This window comes from Dendronephthya gigantea, unplaced genomic scaffold, assembly GCF_004324835.1.
Source record: "Dendronephthya gigantea isolate DGI-Jeju-01 unplaced genomic scaffold, DenGig_1.0 000007F, whole genome shotgun sequence".
Lineage (NCBI taxonomy): Eukaryota > Metazoa > Cnidaria > Anthozoa > Malacalcyonacea > Nephtheidae > Dendronephthya > Dendronephthya gigantea.
The window spans coordinates 617,164-638,172 of NW_021163017.1; the positions used below are offsets into that span (position 1 = coordinate 617,164).

The following is a 21,009-nucleotide window of genomic DNA, read 5'->3' on the forward strand; positions in this document are numbered from 1 at the left end:
ACATCATCCCATCTTACTCCCTACGTCTTATCCATAGATTATACCTTTTTTCCCATTGCGTTCGTTATTACTCCTCATTTGATCCTTCCTAATCCGTTCCTATCCCTTAAATTCTTTCGACCAATCAGAAAGTCGCACTTTCGAAACAAATTGACGGGAAATTAATTTTAAATATGGCGGCAAAACATGAGCGAAGGAAAATAGCAGAAAACTTTATCAATGAGCAATGAGCGACCTAACCAGCGAAAAAAGTAACTTTTCTATGTTCTCATTTATTTAATATTTGTAGGACTAGCTCATAAACTGGTCTGTTAGCTGTAAGCTGTTTTTTAATGTATTTTAAGGTATTGATCTACCGGTTCTTGTGAGGGACTCCGACTTGGAAAAGTATCCGGAATTTAAAAAGCTGTTGAAAACTTTGACGAGATACGTCGCAGAGGACGGTACCACAAAAGAAATAAAGCAAGATTACACCAAGGTATGAATAAACAAAAGTTCGATTATGTATTTTATATTTGTGTTGTAAATGAAGATATTTTCATTCAGTTCATAGCGTGACTTTTCAGTTATTATATTCGTCAACACACTCTATTCACTTTCTATCATAATTCACCCCTTTCAGACAGCACAATCTATGTTCAATCTTCGGTATGCCCTAGCCTATCATTGCTATTAAAGCTAGATCTATACAACCAATATTCTCAAGGTGAAAGATGCTTTACGACAAGAAAAACTGCAATATTTCCAAGCTAAAGTTGTTTATGAAGAACTAAAGGAAATCGTGTTTGATTATGAAACAAATAAACTTGCCCAAGAATCTGAATTTTCCACTCAGGTAAATTTGCTGAATGATCCCACAATGGGGTATAAAATCCTGTTGATTTTGATAATTTTATCTTAAAGCATTGTGTGTTGTTGTTTCAAGACTTATAAGGCAATGAAAGAAGCTTTAATATCAGCTGAAGCTGTGGACTACCTGGATTTTAATCCGGAAATCAGTGGCACGGATGTGACGCTTCTTGGTTTGAAAGCTGACAGACTGCATCAGAGTGATCCAAACAAAATGGTAAACATCTTTATGGATTCTACCATGTTTGCTCAGTCGTTAGAAAAGGTTTGAACAAGTAATTTGTTTCTTTCTCAAAGTTGCTTCAGCAGGGGATTATACCTGAGCTGGAAAATCGTCTTAAATCAAAATGTGAAGAAATTGCCCAGTACCACGAACCATCAAAATCTAAAGGTACATTGATATTTAATTAAACCAAAATCGTGAGGCCAGATTTCTGCTGTAGTGGCATGTGGGTTTATCGCAATTTCAACCACTGGGTATGACTCAATTTTCCTTGCATAGAAACAGACTCAAAGTTTGCTTTTGCCAAGGCAACACAATTTCCTGCCTTGCTCGCGGAGGAAAAGTCTCATTTGCAGGAGGACAAAAAACAGAGACAAGCTGACAGAATGTTGATGAGTGCACAACACGTCCAGTATTATCAGGTCAGAAGGGATTGGTCCAACTAGATTTGAATAGTTTGGGATGTTTAGGCCAGATAAGTCATTGAAATAAGGAGGATATATGTGACTAATGTGAGGTTCAAGTTTTCATTTTGTTTTTCATAACCAAGACATTGGTGCGTTCTTTGGAGGTGACAGAGAAACTCATCACCCAATACAAGCTTGAGTGGCAGACGAAATATGATGAGATAACCAGTGATTGGTTGGCTGCAAAATGTCAGGCAATGTGCCTCAAGATAAGGTAGCAAACCCTAATCCAAACCCTAATCCTTAGCCCTAATGTTAATTCAGTAGTAGCTCAGCCCTATAATGCTAATCCTCAAACAGTAATCCTAACTCTGAAACTAATCCTATAAATCTTGTTTAGGTGTTAATAAATTCTGCTAGGAATTTAAATCAGGCGTAAATCCTGACATATTATTTCATCATTTCAGGGTCTTGCAAAACCAGTTGCTTTGTGACACATACTCGCCAGAATCAGTCACAGCCTTGAAACAAATCAGGTAAGTGAATAGAACCCTTTGGTCTGCTAGCCTGCATGGCAGGCGGTCTCTGCCATGCAGGCTATTGGTCTGCTGGAATGACCCTTGGTCTGCTAGACTAGCAAATCAGAGGTCATGGGCTCTCACTATGATCAAGCTAATTTTTTCAGTCTGCCCTATCAGTAACTCCAAGTAGCACCACCCCAGTACTTCATGTTGCCTTTTCTTTTCAAATTGCAAACAGGCAAAGTCTTCAAGCCAAGGAAAATGAGACAAAGAAAGAACTACATCATGTAATGAAGACATTGAAGGCATACAAATCCATTGGGATGGGATTCGATGACCTGGTTGAACTGTATGGTGATATCATAGCAGAGATCGACAACAAGAAATGGGCTCTGACTGAACTACGCCATGGCGAGAACAATGAGTTGAATGACTTATGGAAATAATACAGTCGAATGGAAGAATCATTTAAATAGAAAAATAGTATACTTGGAAAGTGCACCAAACTTAAAACTATGCTTAGGACTGCTGCTTCTTACCCAGGCCTTTCGTTGGACACAGTTCAGTGTCATTATATAGATCAGTATCCTTGATAAATCGTTAGGCAAAGGTCTGTTAACACCTGCAATTTTTGCTCCTGATAGATGTGAGCGAGTGGGACGGATCACGGATGTTCAAACGAGGGCGCCAACCTCGTACCCAGGGTCTTTACGAGTTTGCTTGGGCACTTGTACTCTTGTACATCCGAGAATTGATATACTATTCGCTCGTTTGCATCCTTCAAAGGATGAAAATTTGTAGTGACATTAAAGTTATGCTCCTTGAATTCAATTGGGAGTCATAATTTCAAGGAAACTAAACTCTTGGCTTTGAGAGGAAATTGGGTTACATGGAAAGTATACACCCTGCATAGCAAGAGGCTATTTTGCCTGCAAGCCTCTCAATTCGAAAAAATTACAACTGCATTTTAAGATTAATGCCTGTTTACATGGAGCGAACCCGGGCTAGGCGAGGTGAAATGACTGAAATCGCATCACATCAATGTCTTAACCAGATAAGTCTTTCATTATATGCAGTTTTCACCCAACCTCGTACCGTTTTTACCTCGCCTAGCCTGGATAACTCGCTTCATGTAAACAGGCCCCTTAGATAACCAGGATGAACTAAATAAACAATGCTCTAACGCATTAATTGCATGACTGATTTCCCTCAAAGCTCAAAGCACGCTTTGTAACCTTGTATGTTAATTCAGGCAAATGACCGTGTTTTGAAGTTTATCAGAATCATGGTCTATCTCTACCAGGGTTGTTTTGTGTTTAGGACTACATGTAAATCGTTATCTTAGAAATCCTGTGTGCTACTCGATTGTATTTATAAAGCGGGAATAAAGTTTTATCGCACCAAATGTGGCACTTTAAGGTACTTTTATTTGTGGTCTTGGCATCACCGAGCGAGGTTGGTTATGCATTCGATGGATTTATGCCGGAAAAAAATCTGTATTTTTCAAACCCCGAGTCCTTATCAAATTTGCTGTTCCACGGAGTTAATCAAAAGTGCAACGAGACTTTGAGAGGATTAGACACGGACACAAGATGGCGATGTAAGGAATGAGTTGCTTCTATAGTTCTACGGCCATGATTTATAATACTATGGGGTTGAGTCAAGGAAATACTTCCTGGTATACCAAGGGAATTTTTGTAGCTACTGATCTGGTTTGCTAATCAGACTATGTGCACACGGTAACGTTTCACTTTCACACGAAAACGGTTTCAAACACGATCAATTTTAATACAATAGAAGTTGAAGCTAATTTAACATATTGAGCATATTTTCCCTTGGATTGTGTAGACAAATGCGATAAACTAGACAAAGAAGGTATTTAAAACGCTCGTAGACGATGCTCGTGTGCACATAGCTTCAGAGGCAGAGCCTGTTTATTTAAACCTTGTTTATTTAACTAGTCAAGACACAAAGTCATTCAACCGGGCTAATATATTGTTATGTTTGATTAAATTTTGAATATGCAAAGTTAATTAAGTTCAGCCCCTCACTGAATGTGTGGAATTGTCACTGACATTTCTTTGACTCAGTCTAGATTTAGAACAGCCTGTCGGTACGTCTTCCAGCGTAAGGAATAGTTTAGAATTGGTACATCTTAAGCTGTCAAGCTGTCACCAAGAACGCCCCCGTATATTAAAATGTACATACACCAGACACAATTTCCCTGTTTCATTCGCCTTTGGGTGGTTTCCATCGTCTCCCAAGACAGATCGCCTTCCCGCCCAAGACAGCCCCACCACCGAGCGTCAGGCAAAACAAAAGTCGTAGAGACATGAAATATGTTTAGGACGACATAAATATGTTTACCAAATTTCATCCGTATCAATTTTCCGTACCAAACCGCAGCTCGTAATTGCATTTATCTTCGCGTAATCCTTATTTTCATTTGTAGATTTTGACAGTTGGGGTAAACCAGGCAGTGGAATCTTGAGCGGAAATGTCAAATGGTTTGGTGCATTCGACCAGTGCATTGAAATTCCTGATGCTAAATATTGCCTTGTTACCGTGCTGGGAAAATTCCATACCAATAAGGTAAAGTCTGGTTTTAATAAAAGGGACATTCTTTGCTTTAGTAAAAGAAGAGAAAATAAAGAAAAGGATGGTAATTTGAAAAATAGACTTTGAATGGGTCTGTGGGGGAATTTTAAACTACAGCTTTTATCTATGTACTAATAGCTTTTATCCATGTGAGAGGGCAAGTGTTGAACTTTATTTTGCGACCTAAACTTAGGTGTGTTGTAGTAGTAGACGGCCAACTTAATCCTATACATTTTAGACTCTTCCAATCTGGTACGGTATTTGTGTTCCAAATGCCTGTGACGACGCAGATATTTCTATTGGCATTGAAAATTTTTTCCACAACGGTTGGTGACTTCATAAGAATTACCTTCAACTTTTCATTCGAATATTTTTCGTTATTATATATCTTAGAGATACATTAAATATATTAGATATTATCATTGTCTCTCGATCTCTATAGTGAGCAATCGTTTCTTCCCAAGTATTCGCAAGCTTGCTCTCAGCTGTTACAAAGAGCAATCGTATACGACCGCCGTAGTTTTCACTATGTAAGTATTCGCGTCGCTTCACAACTGCCATGATGAGCCACTAGCAGGTTTGCCAATTTTCCTTAACACTTGACGAGCAGATTCGTCTGTTTTTTATTCATTCTGTTCACACGATCCAGTTTTGTCGCACCCAATTCACTTCTGATGTATGGGATATAGTGCATGCATGTATTATCGATAAAGCAATACTGAATTGGCTTCAGCGTATTTGCTGCCCATGCATATTCATTGCAAGTCAACAGACTATTAGACATCTATCAGAGGTGAATTGGATCCAATAAAATTGGATCATGCATGAACTGACCTTAATACTAGAAGATTTTTCTCATTTTGGATCGAGGCTGAAGGTCTGTGCATCTTCCTTTTTTAGAATACTTTGCGCTGTTGTTTTGTTGTTCTGTGTTATTGGTACTGCCATCGAAATTTCGTTGGAATCGTTCGTAGATAATGGCAACGAACTGGATTATTACGTTAAACAGAATGATATCCTGAATCGGGACAACAAACCAGAGGAGTGTTCACTTGGGCCTAAATTGATCGATGTTAACGAAACGACGCCATTGATCCGACCGAACAAGAAGCAAAATGGTTAGAAAATTTGCATTTGCCAGTTCTGCTAGTTGACGGGGGGCGTATCTTTAAGGGTTAACGATAGTGACGGTCTGACGGATTGGTTATTTTAGAATGGATAGGAAGGCTAATTTTATAGTTCTTAATCCATATACGTATATCAAACATATGTTTTTTCAGGTTTTATCGACAGTGTAAAACTTAAAACCCCGCTCGAAAATGACACAGCGTCGTTCAAGGAAGACACAGTTGATAGTCGACATAAAACAAAACCTAATGGTAGGTACACCTGTTAAAATCTTACGAATCGAGCATTTCATTTTCGGTGCTTACACAATACATCTGCATGGTTGCCATTTGTGCTGGTTAGCGATGTTTTTCGCCTTATTTATATTTGACTCTGTGCATCTGATATCAATTCATTTCAGGTATCTTCGTCCAAGTCTTTCTGTGTTTTTCCCTGCTCCGCAATACTCGGGCCGTTTTAAAGACCGATGTTACACCTGGTACAATGACCTCGTTGAACGGACTACGAGTAATCTCTATGTTCTGGATCATACTATGTCACCTGTATGTTTTCGCCAAGCCCATAGACGGAATCGTTGGTGAGTATGTAATCGCATTATTCGCATATGCATATGCCATCAACGATGGCTGTCTGTCTAGACCAAACCTGTCCGTCCAGACCAAACACAGCTGTCTGTTTGTCAACAGTTCGCCAAACTTCATACAAAAGGTAAATTTTACCCGATTCAACTTACGAAGTATTTCCATGCACCATGAAATTCTGTATAGATTTTAGGATCGCTAGGGAGTGCAGCTCTTGATATTAACTAATACTGCAAAGCAGGGGACAACGTGATTTGAAATCCTGTTGATTTTGGGTGGCTGTGAATCAAGCTAACGTAACATATTTTGTTCGTTAGAAAATTATCAAGAGCTCAATAAACAAGTGGAGAACTTTTCTATGATGGTTATAGCAAACGGCTATCCTGCTGTAGACACATTCTTCTTTCTGGGGTAAGGGCCATTAGATGGCAGGCAAATGAATATTCCTTACTGCGAGACAGGGCCACTATAACGTCAGATTATTTTTATCTTTAGTGGTTTGCTTTTGATGTATACCGTCATGAAGAGTTTGAAAAACAACGACGGTGCGATACATTGGGGAAAATTTTATTTACATCGTTTCCTAAGGTAATCCAAATGAATTCTTTTTAATGCAAACATTAGCGGGAGCTTTAGCAGTGACTACGAGTACGAGATTCGTCATTCTCGTGCGCGGTTAGCTTACGCCATCAACCAAAACTCGTAGTCGCCGAGCTTTTAGCCCCGTTTACACTACACTCGATTTATTGGCACGGCACGGCTAAAATGGGTACCCGTGCCCATTTCATCCGTGCTCGGCCTTTGTTTTGGTAGCCTGAACACTAATAAAATTGGGTACGGGTACCAATTTTAGCCGTGCCGTGCCAATGAATTGGCTGTAGTGTAAACGGGGCTTTTGAGTCACAGCTAATTTAAAAATTTTTTATCACTGCACATATGATTACAATAGTATAGTACCGGGTATAGTAGATTATACAATTGGTACTAATTGGAAATTGGTAATTTAAAGATGGATGCATGAGATGTAGGGGGTCTGCAGTACCTGCCACAGAAAATTTTCTGTATTTTGAAGTCCCTATGACTTGATTTCCAGCATTTTGGGGGACAATTACTGACGAATCCGTGAGTGAGGTCTGTTGAAAAAATACCATTTGACCATATGACCATGGTCGTATATTTGCCATTTTAGTCCGGCGAATATATGACCATGGTCGTATATTTGCAATTTTCCGGCGAATATATGACCATGGTCGTATATTTGCAATTTTCCGGCGAATATATGACCATGGTCGTAAATTTGCAATTTTCCGGCCAATATATGACCATGGTCGTATATATTTGCCATTTTCTGGCGGGCCAATATCCATGGTCGTATATTTGCAATTTTCCGGCCAATATATGACCATGGTCGTATATTTGCCATTTTCCAATATATGACCATATCCGGCGAATATATGACCATGGTCGTATATTTGCCATTTTCCGGCGAATATATGACCATGGTCGTGTATTTGCCATTTTCCGGCATTTTCCGAGTGCAAGTTTGTGGTGGGATGGGGCAGGGAAAGTGGTCATTCTACCTACCCCAAAGTTTTTTGATAGCAACCCTGGTAACTGATTTCACAAAATGTAATTTCAGGCTCACGCCAGCGATGATGTTCGTGATCTTGTTCGTCGTTCAGTTGGAGCCATTTGTTGACAAAGGTCCCCTATGGCAGCAACATCTCAACAAGCAGACGTGTGACGAATATTGGTGGACAAACCTGCTGTACATTAATAATTTTTATCCGACAAATCCTGCGACAGATTCGGTGAGAAAGCATCTGACTCTAAGCTAGTTTCCACATTCCACTTGGGCTGTATTTCACCTCAATCGTGTCGTAGCGTACAATAGCGTACCTCCTTGTTAGCCGTATCTCCTTGTTCAACTAGTCGCTTTAAAAGAATGAGATACGCTGCGTTTCGCTACGATATAGTTGAAGTTGAAAACAGCATTAAGACGTACGACTGTGTGTTAAATATTCTCAAATCTTAATTTAGTGCCTGAGCTGGTTATGGTATCTTGCGGTGGACATGCAATTCTTCATTCTCACCCCTATCATAATTTATATTTTTTACAGGTATGTATGTGACGCATGACGTAAAATACAGCTATATGTCTATGGTCATACCAGTTGTACGGCGGCCATGATTTCGTTTCCATTAATACAATTTTCGTTGTAGATATGAGTATCGTGGTGTGATTGGTTCATCGCTGTTTTTTGTCATTTCATCGATCATTTGCATTGCTGTCATTACAAAGAACTGCGACATACATCCTATGTCAGCCTCAATGGAAAAAGCTTCAGGGTAAGTATGAACATAGGCGGGGCCTTGCACGGAGGAGGAGACTGGGAGCAACAGGGTACTTTCACTGCCATAAATAAGGTTATTGATGTCAAAAGGTTACTGACTGTGGCCTCATCTACGTCGGTGATACCGGAATATGGTATATTCCAGCTTGGTAATGAAAAAAACCTTGGTAATGTATCCGGGTTATAACTTATAAAGAAATAGTTAATTGAACAAATATTTTTTTATATAGAACTTCCGCAGCGGATATGTTTAACTATCTCTACACCAAACCCTACTGTCGAGTTCATCCCTACATAATAGGCCTTGCATTTGGATACCTCGTGCATAGGGGAGTATTCCGAGCCAAGCAGTTGAACTGGGTATCTATCACCTATGCATTCTATACCATTCAGTGTGTAAAGCGTGTCTTACAATAAACCCCATATATCCCCCATGGACACACCTTACCACTCCTTCAGGAGGAACCACACAGCACTAGCAGAACATGCTACTCTTGGACAATTTTGAGCCTCAGAAAAAAATCATGTTACTTAACAAATATGGCAGAGTGCCATAAATCTAGTGTAGTGTAGTTTTGGTTCTTGAGGGTTAGAGTGTGTTCCTTACGGGGCTCTTACGCAACACGGAATAGAACCCTGTAATATTTTTTCAAGTGAAATTGATTTCTTTCCATTTCTTAGCTTTTTGTTGTTGTTTTGTGGTTCATTGCGGTTGCTGCAGGATTGTCTATCATCTACGGACCGTTCACTGCATTACGCGAAGATCCAAGACCTTGGACAATGACTGAAAAGATATTCTATAATTCCACACAACATCTTGTCTGGGGGCTTCTTCTCGCCTGGGTTACCTACGCTTGTGAATTCGGCTATGGAGGTGGGTGTGGTCAATTAGAGAATAATATAAGTTCGACATCGCAAAGAATTCAGCCGCCTCATGTGCAACGAGATTATGGTGGCCAGAATACCCCAGTTAGGGGGTTGTGGGGCAACTTTCCCCCTTGCCCCCACCTTGCCCCGCCTTGCCCCCGCCTACTATTTTCGACACAATGTTTACCCCGTCACTTTTTATTGTAGGCTATGTTCATGAATTTCTCTCCTCGAAATTTTGGATACCGTTAGGTCGACTTACATACTGTACTTACTTGGTACATTGCGAGCTGATAAAGGTCATGTACGCTGGATACAGATCCGGATTGTTTTTCTCCACGCACTGGTGGGTAAGTTCACACGGAGACCCATTTTGCTATATCTCGCTAAGTATACGCGGATATACCCACATGCAGGCCAAAACATGGCCGTCAACAAATTTGTCACGACCTGTTGACTGTTGTGACAGCTGGTGCAGTGCCGTGCAATGACGCTAGTTCATCTAACACCACCAGTGAATAATAATATAAATAATATAAAGAGGCAGTTGGTGTTGCTTGTAAAAACATTAATTTGCGCTTACACGCCACCACTTTAGCTGGCCTATTTTGATTTTAGACGAAAATATCTGTGGGTATCTTACTATAGTATCCCTCCGTCCCGTGACGTAAATATAACTTCTAATTTTTCTAAGAGCTTCAATCGCTTTACTTTAACTCCTTTTCCCGAATCATTCTAGGCATATCTCTACTGTGCAGTGTTGTTGATGTCTCACGGAATCGCGTTCATCCTTGTGATAACGATCGAATATCCCTGCGCAAATCTGGAAAAACTTCTGCTCGGAAAGAAACGAAGAAAAGATCAGAAATAGATGAGATCCATTCTTGAACTTATCAAGTGCATTTAATTTTGGTAGGCGATAGCAATATAGGTAGGCATATTTGTAGTTGGATATTCTACGAAAATAATGGAACGAAAGTCCGCTTAAAACGTCTATAGAATTTACCAATTGAGTGAAATGGTATAAAAAATTTAGCTTAATTCCTGTATCATTGAATGCTTAGCATTCATTTAATTTATATTGTATCTGATTGTGGTAGTAAAACGTTAACAAACTATATATTTTTTCGTACATTTCTGGTAGTCTTTGACTAGTAATAGTGACATGGGCAGTGTATTGTTAGGCTTTTAGCTCACGGCCACCAGCCCTAAACCGACTCAGAGCGATCAGTTGGCAATAACCATCATTTATAACCACTGAGCTATATACTAACTCCTGGAGGACTTGCGAAAGCATTAGCGAATAGCGAAACCAAAATTGCGAAGCCGAAGATGAAGTTTGAAATCATATTTCATGAAAACGGACAATTGTTTAGGATCGGGTATGCTTTGTTGCTTTAAATAGTATTACAGTCACTCTTTGACTATGAGTAAAATCTAAGTTGGAGTTGGTCACACGGCTCTTTGTGACTGTAGTGTAGCCCTTTGTGACTTTGTCTTTGACAATGATTAAAATCCATGCTATATCTGTACAAAAATGACAGCATGAGTGCCATTCAATAAAAAGGCAGCTGATTCTGAATAATCTATTCTCATTTCTCATTTGAAGAAATAACACAAATGTGAACTTAAGATTGCCTGGTTGAAAAACACGAGTATGTAGCACCGTGATTGTCGTTTTTATCTATTTTGGCCTTTTGCCAGTGCTAGACCATCGCATCATTTGTCGAAAGCTTTTGTTCTTTATTTGAACTAATCCTTTTCGAAGAATTTTAAATTAAATAGTAAATTCGTTGGGAAAAATAGCACCGTGCGCTTACAACTTTTATTGAGCACCATTGCGCAATATCAATATTTGATAATGACGTCACTTCCTCCCAGGAGTCAGACGAATGTCAAAATTTGTCATCAATGTAAACCTTTGTAACCTTTACGAAATATTTTTACACAATTTTGCAATGACGTTTTTAAAATATCTTTTTTTTACTTGCACGTCGTTCGTTTTGTGTATTGGCTATGGGAATGGACAAAGATACAGCTATGAGGCGCCAAATATAGCAAGCAATACTCGGAAGGAGCTGGAAGTGGCTGGACCTATCATTGAAAACGCCGTTCACCTTGCCTTAAATCACGTCCATAGTTCGTATAAGAATACTTCAGGACATCATGGCATATTGAAAAACTTGACGAGGTTTTTCGAAATTATATATCCTTGTAAGTATTCGTTAATCGTTTTGTATCAAAATAAATAATTGCTTGTCAATTCGACGAGATATATTGGTGAGATACTTGAGATGCTTGTGGAGGATTTTAAGGGCACGTATGACGTATCGATAGAAAGTTAGCAGAAATTTCAAATGTTTCAGGCTGAGAAGGCTCAGCCCCTGTTTAGTCAGGAAAACTTGGTGTACTTAGGTATAGAAAGTAGTTGAAGCTCCACCAAAGAGTGTGTGCTTCTTCCTCAAAGTTTGTTCCACTGTAATGCAATGTTCAGAAAAGTCTAGCTTATTCAGGTTAAGTAAACAGTGCAGCATTTTCCAAGAAATTCCTCCATTTTAAGTATGGGCCCTGAAATAGGTGTATCTGTTTACACTTGGTAAACATTACAATGAATATCTGAGACAGGTTTTTGTTTGCTTTCCTTAAACAACTCGTTTTATTTCCAGATTTTGATGCATCTGGAAAGCTTCCAGCTGGTCTCTCTCGTGGCAATGTGAATTGGCTGGGTTCGTTTGACATCTGCGAGGATATACCAGCTCGTTACTGTTTGTTCAGTTTTAACATTTCATCACAAAATCAGGTAAACTTATATGCCTAATGATGGATCATGCTTTGAAGCTCTCCCTGATGACTTACTAGAATCATCACAAAATTTCTAATCTTTTCTCATAGACACTTACGATAAGGTTGGCTGCATGCTTACCACCTTCATCACCTCACAATGGAACCAATAAAACAGTTGATCTCCATGAAGTGTTTGGAAATATGATAGCAGAAAGTGAGTTGATGTATTGTATGTTATTAGCTGTTGAAGGACAATATGGTAATTTCTGTTGACTTTCACAAAGAGTCTACTGTATGGCATAGCATCCAAATAATGCTTCTCATCCCAACCAGGAACTGACTTTTCTACAAAAGTTATTTAATAGAGCATTGAACCCAGGTGCTTTCCTGGAAGGGTAGGGTCACAGCTCCTTGCAAGAATAATTTTCATTGGCTGAACTTTACAATACATTTCTGTTTTCTGTTTGAAATTGAAATTGAAAATTGAAAAATTGAAATAGTTTCAACCAGTAGCATAGCTTCGTTCTTTAGAAAGCATAGAAAAGCATTATCCAATTTGATGAAAGCTTCTGAGCACTGTGACATGTCCCTACTGGAAAACAAAAGGTTGACATTTTGTGACTATATAGAGATCAGAAGCTAAGTAGAGCTCGCCCCAGTGTCCCTGAATTATAGTATACCTCAGTGGCTGCGCTCGTTCCAGTTAACATCTGATCTCTATATAGTATCTGAATGTTGTGCCTTATATCTTCCAATAACGGACGGACAGTCTACTACGCCACATTTTAAGGATTATATATACAGTGTTCCCGAGACAATTTCCTGCACGTTATAAATGAAAGTTCTTTGTTATCAAAACATCGGAAAGCCAATAAGAGGCGATGATCTAATTTGATAAACATCTATGATCATCTGGTAATAAGACAAACCTCTAGATATTTCAATTTTGAAGTGATATTTGGGCAAATAGATTTTTGTATCGATTTATTAACAAATAATATCAGAAGACGAGGGAAAATGTAGACCAAACCTTGGCTATCATATTTACCTTGGCCCAAGCGACTACGAAGAGGCACAGACCACTAGCTTAAAAAATGCTATGCCATCACTTTTTTGGAATAAAATTATGGGCTTTTCTAGTACGAACTCGTGCAACGTAGCTATAGGGCATTGAAGAGTTTATCATCCTAGGTGAAATGGTTTAAGAATCGTAAAGAACCTCTCCTATATTCAAAACATCTTCCTTTATAACATCTTTGCAATCTTATCGCTTTCATATCGATTTACCACAAAGCACCACCAGCCTACCATCAGTTGTTCATCTCGGCTCCAGGCAGATAACGCTCGCTTCTTTCAACAAAGAATCATTGCTCGTTAGTAAATGTCTTTCCAGATTTAGTGTGCCCCTCAGATTTAAACTTTAAGTAAAGGAATAGGATTTAAAAAACGAGATAAAATGATCCTGGTAGAAGAGAAGAAGAAGAAAAAGTGATCCTTCCGACAAAATGTACAATCTTGATTTGCATTGCTTGTGCAGGTTGAAAAATGTTTCTCAATGTTCCACCGGTGTATGTATGGTCTGATAACATCTGTATTGGCATAACAAGAAAAAGATAACAATCTGAGCCAGAATTCATCTTCACAAAATTTACAATCCTATCTGGTCGTTTTTCAACCATCAATGCGCCACGCGCAGATGAGATCACAAAATGCTGTACTTAAGACTAAAGATCTGCGGAATAACAAACCATTGTATTCAGGCCAAGGTTTCTTCAACAACGTCTGGCCGAGTCGTATTCTTGAATGAGCGATTAATCAATCTGCAGTTTCAGCTTTAAAATATTCAAATTCACCAGTCGTTTCCACAGCCAGGATTGTTCAGTCAATATGAGAATCACGCTGTTGTCAATCCTGGTGTGTTTATTCGTTCTTTTCATGATTGGAATAGATTCTATGACACCAAGGAACATTGTTCCAAACGGCTACAGGCTTATGAAGGCATCCACGAACGAACGTGTCCAAGAACCTGATCCAGGCATCATTTCAGTGTCTCGAAGACATCAGTTTCCAATAGAATATTGGCGCGTACGTGGATCGACTAGAACCCAAGGGAAAGAACGTGATCTGGCTGTCAGTCACACACAACGAAGACATCAATTAACACGCCACCACGAGCATCTCAAGACATCATCGAAACATCCACATGAGCTGAAGACATTTTCCTCATCGCGAAGGCATCAATTCCCACAACACCACAAACATCTCAAGATGTCCACAGATATCCAATATCATGTCCCAGGGCACGAACCGGGAACGAGTTCCTCATCTCGGAGGCATCATTTCCCACATGACCACAAACATCACAAGATATCCACATATACCCTAGCCCCAGAGGAGGAACGTGGCACGATTTCCACATCCAGAAGACATCAATTCCTACGACAACACAAGCGCCACAAGTCATCCGCTTACACTCGTGAGTACGAACTAAGAACAATTTCCACATCTCGAAAGCACCAATTTCCACGAGACCACGAACCTTCCACGAATACTCGAGAGCTCGACCCGGAAACCAACTCAACACCCCGTAGAGACCATTTTCCCGCGCGGGTAAACTCCTCCACCGGAACATCTGTTCAACGGCCTGTTCCCGGAACGAATTCAACAACTCAAAACAACACGTTTCCACTCCATCACGGACAACTTAACGCGTCCATTGCGGCACCAGGAAGAGACCCCAGGCTGGGATCAAATTCGACAGTTCCGGCGCACGCACCTTCAAGATACATTGTACATATTAACTCAACCACAAAAGGACTGAGAGGGAGCGCTGGAAACGGATCTAATTCCACTATCCCAGTGCACAAACTTTCCAGATACCTTGCACGTACGAATTCATCCACAAAGGCGCTAGGAGACAACTCAAATTCGACTATTCCGATGCGCGCGTTTTCGAGGTACCGTGGTCGGGCGAATTCCAGCACAAAGGAAGTAGAGCAAGGTATTGGTCAAGAATCCAACTCAAGCGTTTCAGTTCACACTCTTTCGAAATACCGAGGACGCGGGAGTTCAACTATGAAGGTACTGACCGGTGAAGCGGCACTGGATGGCAAATCCGCTGATGCGAAGCGATACCACAGACATGTGAACACGTCGACAGTTTTTCAAGAGCCCTACCAGCAGACAAACTTCTCAGCCGGAAACTACACGTATGCAAGAGCTCGCAGAGATCTTGGCTACTCCAATGAGACAGCAACTGAAGATCAGCGCACGAATACCACAATATCTCGAAGGCAACAATTTCCCGCGGAATACAAGCCGTTGAACATGTCAAACGAGGCAGTTGTTCTTGCTCCTAATCTTGAAACAAACTTCACAACTCGGAGGAGCCAAGTTTCAAGTCTCGGAGCATCAAATACCTCGCTTGTCGGAATGTCATAACTCTATGCAATAGACTCATTGCACTGACATCATAATATACTTATGATCTGTTCGCCAGATTCTTCTTTGCATTACTAAAAAGCATAGTTCAGCGAGTGATAAAGGCTCATATGACTGACAGATAACGAACCAAGTGCATTCGGGCTTCGTTAGTTTATGTTTAGGTACTTCATGAAAAATCTACATTATATGTGCAACATTTATGCAACGTCAAATGACATTTTGTGCAAACGGTCTATTAGGTGTGTTCATAATATTGTAAACATTACTAATCTAAATATATGTATTAAAAAAGTATTAAAAAATAAAACTAGTGTATTCACCATTCTATATCGTTTGTATAAAATTTATATTTGCACGTTTGTAAAATGCTCACTTTATCGAGGAATTGACCATGTATTAGATCTTTCGACCCGGTCGTAAACCTGGAAAGATGGCTCAATTCAAAGGCTGTGAAAGTTTAGTAAATTCAAGAGCTGATATATCCCTCGACTTTCTCTCTGCAGATGCAAACAGGAATCAGAGAGGAGTCAATATTACCTTCACCGGTTCTGCATGCCCCGTAAGACCAAAATACACTACAGACGTTATCGTTACGATGTAAGTAAAGTCTATCAGCAGATAAAGTTATTCAATACCTGTGCGAGGCTTATCATGTGTACGTATATGGCACGCAGAAGACAACAGGTCTGGAAATCACTCTCTCCAATCCCTTCGCATCATTTCACTTGGCTATTAGCCAATCAACGGCTATAAAACCTTTTAAGCCCAGTTTACACATGCTGCGATTTTATGTGCAATTTCTTCTTTTGATAGATGTAAACAAGTGAATTAGTTACTGATGTTCAAATAAAAGCTTTTATACATCAGAGCATTCGTAACTAACTACTCTTTCACATCTATCAGAAGAAGAAAATCGCAAGTGTAAATGAGTCTTAGACATGATTATCATTTTCGTAGAGCTTTTTGCGGTTTTCTGTTATTTCTCTGCGTCCTTGGCACGATCGTAGATGTGTTTGAATGGAATTCATTCGGTACTAGTCCAAAATCAGAGCATTACATCAGAGCATTCGTAACTAACTACTCTTTCACATCTATCAGAAGAAGAAAATCGCAAGTGTAAATGAGTCTTAGACATGATTATCATTTTCGCAGAGCTTTTTGCGGTTTTCTGTTATTTCTCTGCGTCCTTGGCACGATCGTAGATGTGTTTGAATGGAATTCATTCGGTCCTAGTCCAAAATCCTTGGATGAGTCAAATTCCATCAACAACCATCAGAAGGTAAACAGTGTTCAGGACGAGGAGATACCATTTCAAGCGTCGCTTCAGCCTTACCAGAAGAGTACGGAGGATATGAACACACCGCTTGTATCAGGACGCACGATTATTCATGATACCACGGCAAGCAAAGGTCGCGGAGGTAAGAGCCATTGACAGTTGATTTATAGTTTGGTGTTGAGCTCAGTGCAGACAGAGGGCAAGGGCCGGTTGTATTAAAGCTGGATAGCGCTATCCACCGGATAATGGTTTTTTCAATCGTTCTAAAACCACCCGTTGTTTGCTATAACTTTGATTAAACTTTAGTATTCCTAAATTGAGGATCCTCCTTTATAATTGTCAGCTTCAAAGCTGCAATTTTATTGCTTTTCCAACATTTTTCCAACGGTTGGAAAACCACTCACTATCTAGCAGATAGCGCCATCCAGCCTCTGCCTTCGTACAACCGACCCCCAAACCATAACCACACTTAACTAGCCAGATAGAGCAAGCCATATTCAAGCAGAATATTTTACCAATATTTTAACCATGATGGTAATTTTACCAATATTTTATGTTTTAGGAGTATTTTTGGATTTCCTTCGCTGTTTCTCTCTGGTTCGTAATACGACAAAAATCTTCAGCACCAACGTACCACCAAAGGTGATCACATCAATCAATGGTCTGCGTGTCATCAGCATGTTCTGGGTCATCCTGGGTCACACGTTTTTATTCATGTTGACCAGCTATATAATGGGTGAGTCGGCCACATTTTCAGGAAAGCTATGAAAATCATCTTTGTTTTCGAACCATTTCTGTTTAATAATTTCAGCAAATCCAGTCGATTTGGTAGAAGATACGAGCAAATTTTCCATGATGGTTATAATGAATGGCTATTTTTGTGTTGATACCTTTTTCTTTCTGAGGTAAGAACCAATCATCATCAATAAATAATCATCAAATAATTATCATCACAGATAATTGTGATGAAGAATCAACATAATTGATAAGAAATAATCATCATCAATAAATAATCATCAAATAATTATCATCACAGATAACTGTGATGAAGCATCAACATAATTGATACAGCGTCTGATTTAATAAAAGTGTGGTTTCCCTGAATTTTCGGTTTCTGTTTCATAGTGGTCTGCTTGTGTCCTACACGTGCTTTAGAAAATTAGAGAAGTCCGAAGGAAAGTTCAACTGGTTTCTTTTCTATTTTCATCGTTATGTAAGGTAAGGTTTTGTGTATTGAACTGTAAAATACACATGGTTGTACATGGTTGTACATGGTTATACATGGTTGTACATGGTTGTATATGGTTGTAGATAATTGTACATGGTTGTACGCATACTTTGTCACAGTTCCAAGGGTATAAAGGCTCGTTTACACATGCAATTTTTGGTGCGATTTCTTCTTTTGATAGATGTGTACGAGTATTTAGTTACGAATGCTCGGATGTATATAAGAACTCTCATCGGAACATCAGTAGCTAATTCACTCGTTCACATCTATCAAAAGAAGAACATTGCAGCTAAACTTGCAAATGTAAACGGGTCTTAATACTTCATTGCCAAATGGTGACCTCAGGTAATGTCCGTTATCCTGAGAAAGTAAAATTTTTCTGTTTCATTTTTCCTCAAGATTGACACCTTCGATGATGTTCGTAATCTTGTTTTATGTGAAGCTCACCCCATTTCTCGCGTACTCGCCAACATGGACGTTGCGTAAGAACGAACACTGTCAAAAATACTGGTGGACCAACTTGATCTACATCAATAATTTTTACCCGACCAAGTTTGATGATGAGGTAATGGACTGTCATTCAACAAACTTGCGCAAGAAAACAGGGAAAGATTTGTTGCAAGCTTAGATACTTGTACTAATGTACCCTGTCTAAAAAAGCGATGTTTGGAATGCCTACAGGGATGTCAGAAAACAACGTTCTCAGAAATCATTAAGCAATTGTTTGTTTCTTTCCTAGTGTGTTGGCTGGACTTGGTATTTAGCAAATGATATGCAGTTTTATATCATCTCGCCGTTTGTGCTGATATTGGCTCACAGGTTTGTAAACTTGTTTTTAAAAGAGGATAACTTTTCGTAGAGAAGCATCACAATTCATCGTCTTTGCTTTTAGCGATTGAAGTGAATTGGCAAAGTAGAAATCCCGTTTTTTTAATTCTCTTTCAGATTTGGTCGGGTTGGCTTGTTAGCATCCGCAGGCTCACTTTTCATGGTCAGCACCATTGCTCTCGCATCCATCTATGGTCATTATAATATTGATCCTTTGGCTCTGTCCAAATGGGGCCAGTCGGATCTTTTCAAGTATGGACGCATTACATTGTTTTTCTTAAACTCGTATACGATGGTAGATTTTCCTATATGCAGGTAGACTTGTAGTCCGATCAGGGCATTCTGATCCGGCTAGATGATTGGTGATCCAGCTATGTCATTCCTGATCCAGCTAGGTCCTTGTTGATCCAGCTAGGTCATTGTTCATCCAGCTAGCTAGGTCATTCCTGATCCAGCTAGGTCCTTGTTGATCCAGCTAGGTCATTGCTCATCCAGCTAGCTAGGACATTGATGATCCAGCTAGGTCATTCATGATCCAGCATGGTCATTACCAAGGTTACATCAACTCTCTCTTGCTCTTCTAGTCCGGCGAAAGCTGACTTTACTAAAATGGTATATGACAAGCCATACTGCAGGATACAGCCTTATTTAATCGGGATGATGCTTGGATACTTCATACACAAAAGTTATAGTGGAACAAGAAAACCAAACTGGGTGAGTTTTTGTCAGTGATGTGAACAAGTCATTTTCACCTATGAAAAAATCTCTCATCTCTCATCAGTCTCTCATTACTGAAAATGCCGTGTTCACGTTAATTACGACTAAATGGCAACCAGGCATAATATTGCTGTATTTCACTTTCTCTATAGTTTTTTGCGTTGATTGCCTGGTTGGCAGCCATTGCCATTGGCATCACCTTGGTATACGCACCCCATGACGCCACTCTGAAAGATGGCCGAGCTTGGAAGACAGCAGAGAACGTGATTTACGGGATGTTCTCGAAAGCTGCTTGGGGCGTGGCACTTGCGTGGGTCGTGTACGCTTGTCACTACGGCTTCGGTGGTATGTCTAGATCTAGTGCCCGCTGTATGTCTGACCAGAGAGTTGTCGACCCCGAGTTTCATTGCATTACTTCATTTTAGGTTTGATTCAAAGGTTCCTGTCAGCGCGGTTCTGGATACCGCTCAGCCGTTTGACTTATTCAACATACTTGGTACATCCTATTGTATTGACGTACATATATTCTAGTTCAAAGACAACCCTATACTATGACACGACAACCGTGGTAAGTAGACTCTCTTGAATGTATAACTACCGACATGCATATTTCATGGCAATTCACTTTAACATCACTTCATAACACTTCAAACTTTCTCTTGCGTTTTTCTAGACGTTTTACTTCATAACAGCCGTGGTATTATCGTACGCGTGTGCCTTCATCCTGTCCGTTGTAACCGAATTTCCTTGCGACAACCTGGAGAATTTTGCCGTCAAATTATTTGGGAGAAAGAAACGATTAAACTAAGTCTTAATTTACTCAGTTCCTTTTTAATATAGTTTCAGGCGTAATTTTATCCAAATTAATCATTGCCGATTTGATCGACAGCCGCGACAATTGCTCGAACTTTTCATTTTATGTCGGGTTCCAGTCCCTGGAATACGCACGCGGAACACTAGGTGTGGGTAACAATTATACCCCTGGGGGACCCGGTACGTCCATGCTATTGTTCTCATTGTCTTTGGTGATAATTCGAAGCCTAAATTACTGAATATCAATTTCCTTAAAATAGATTATTTATAAATAATAGAAATTCATTTTGTATTTTCGTTTGTTGTGGGTATTGTTTTGCATGTAAACACAGCAAGGAATGAACACATTTGAAGCTGTCATCAGTTAATTTAATCTTTCATTGAATAAGCG

The 21,009-nt window shown here is 39.7% G+C and overlaps 4 protein-coding genes across 4 annotated transcripts; all 4 read left to right on the forward strand.

Annotated features, from left to right (window-relative positions):
- The first annotated feature begins 177 nt into the window (after positions 1–177).
- LOC114517182 (HAUS augmin-like complex subunit 4) lies at positions 178–2,998 on the forward strand. The gene is made up of 9 exons (XM_028536841.1): positions 178–251; positions 345–478; positions 707–835; positions 926–1,066; positions 1,147–1,240; positions 1,352–1,494; positions 1,623–1,753; positions 1,947–2,015; positions 2,239–2,998. The coding sequence occupies exons 1-9, from the start codon at positions 227–229 to the stop codon at positions 2,444–2,446; spliced, it is 1,074 nt and encodes a 357-aa protein (XP_028392642.1). The 5' UTR covers positions 178–226; the 3' UTR covers positions 2,447–2,998.
- A 104-nt stretch (positions 2,999–3,102) lies between these two features.
- Positions 3,103–10,646, forward strand: LOC114517327 (nose resistant to fluoxetine protein 6-like). The gene is made up of 16 exons (XM_028537019.1): positions 3,103–3,600; positions 4,453–4,592; positions 4,837–4,924; positions 5,041–5,128; positions 5,499–5,716; positions 5,879–5,977; positions 6,127–6,303; positions 6,625–6,718; positions 6,803–6,895; positions 7,947–8,118; positions 8,348–8,427; positions 8,531–8,656; positions 8,892–9,021; positions 9,343–9,535; positions 9,736–9,878; positions 10,268–10,646. Exons 1-16 carry the CDS (start codon positions 3,405–3,407, stop codon positions 10,397–10,399), a joined length of 2,169 nt encoding a protein of 722 aa, XP_028392820.1. The 5' UTR covers positions 3,103–3,404; the 3' UTR covers positions 10,400–10,646.
- A 438-nt stretch (positions 10,647–11,084) lies between these two features.
- LOC114517142 lies at positions 11,085–16,968 on the forward strand. Its single transcript, XM_028536801.1, has 6 exons — positions 11,085–11,742; positions 12,195–12,328; positions 12,421–12,526; positions 16,260–16,353; positions 16,714–16,825; positions 16,909–16,968. Exons 1-6 carry the CDS (start codon positions 11,421–11,423, stop codon positions 16,966–16,968), a joined length of 828 nt encoding a protein of 275 aa, XP_028392602.1. The 5' UTR covers positions 11,085–11,420.
- Positions 16,915–20,891, forward strand: LOC114517329 (nose resistant to fluoxetine protein 6-like). Its single transcript, XM_028537021.1, has 11 exons — positions 16,915–17,174; positions 17,595–17,768; positions 17,844–17,937; positions 18,158–18,250; positions 18,660–18,825; positions 19,000–19,079; positions 19,206–19,340; positions 19,673–19,802; positions 19,958–20,150; positions 20,231–20,373; positions 20,479–20,891. The coding sequence occupies exons 1-11, from the start codon at positions 17,108–17,110 to the stop codon at positions 20,611–20,613; spliced, it is 1,410 nt and encodes a 469-aa protein (XP_028392822.1). The 5' UTR covers positions 16,915–17,107; the 3' UTR covers positions 20,614–20,891.
- Positions 20,892–21,009: the final 118 nt, after the last annotated feature.

Excerpts from the sequence above, each read along its gene's own strand:
- LOC114517182 (XM_028536841.1), top strand. The coding sequence starts at position 227 with ATGAGCGACCTAACCAGCGAAAAAA. Across the intron at positions 479-706 it reads TAAAGCAAGATTACACCAAG|GTGAAAGATGCTTTACGACA; the intron begins GTATGAATAAAC and ends AATATTCTCAAG. Across the intron at positions 2,016-2,238 it reads ACAGCCTTGAAACAAATCAG|GCAAAGTCTTCAAGCCAAGG; the intron begins GTAAGTGAATAG and ends AATTGCAAACAG.
- LOC114517327 (XM_028537019.1), top strand. The coding sequence starts at position 3,405 with ATGTGGCACTTTAAGGTACTTTTATTTGTGGTCTTGGCATCACCGAGC. Across the intron at positions 6,896-7,946 it reads TATTTACATCGTTTCCTAAG|GCTCACGCCAGCGATGATGT; the intron begins GTAATCCAAATG and ends ATGTAATTTCAG. Across the intron at positions 9,536-9,735 it reads TTGTGAATTCGGCTATGGAG|GCTATGTTCATGAATTTCTC; the intron begins GTGGGTGTGGTC and ends TTTTTATTGTAG.
- LOC114517142 (XM_028536801.1), top strand. The coding sequence starts at position 11,421 with ATGTCAAAATTTGTCATCAATGTAAACCTTTGTAACCTTTACGAAATA. Across the intron at positions 12,329-12,420 it reads ACATTTCATCACAAAATCAG|ACACTTACGATAAGGTTGGC; the intron begins GTAAACTTATAT and ends CTTTTCTCATAG. Across the intron at positions 12,527-16,259 it reads TGGAAATATGATAGCAGAAA|ATGCAAACAGGAATCAGAGA; the intron begins GTGAGTTGATGT and ends TTCTCTCTGCAG.
- LOC114517329 (XM_028537021.1), top strand. The coding sequence starts at position 17,108 with ATGAACACACCGCTTGTATCAGGACGCACGATTATTCATGATACCACG. Across the intron at positions 19,341-19,672 it reads GGCCAGTCGGATCTTTTCAA|TCCGGCGAAAGCTGACTTTA; the intron begins GTATGGACGCAT and ends TTGCTCTTCTAG. Across the intron at positions 20,151-20,230 it reads TTGTCACTACGGCTTCGGTG|GTTTGATTCAAAGGTTCCTG; the intron begins GTATGTCTAGAT and ends ACTTCATTTTAG.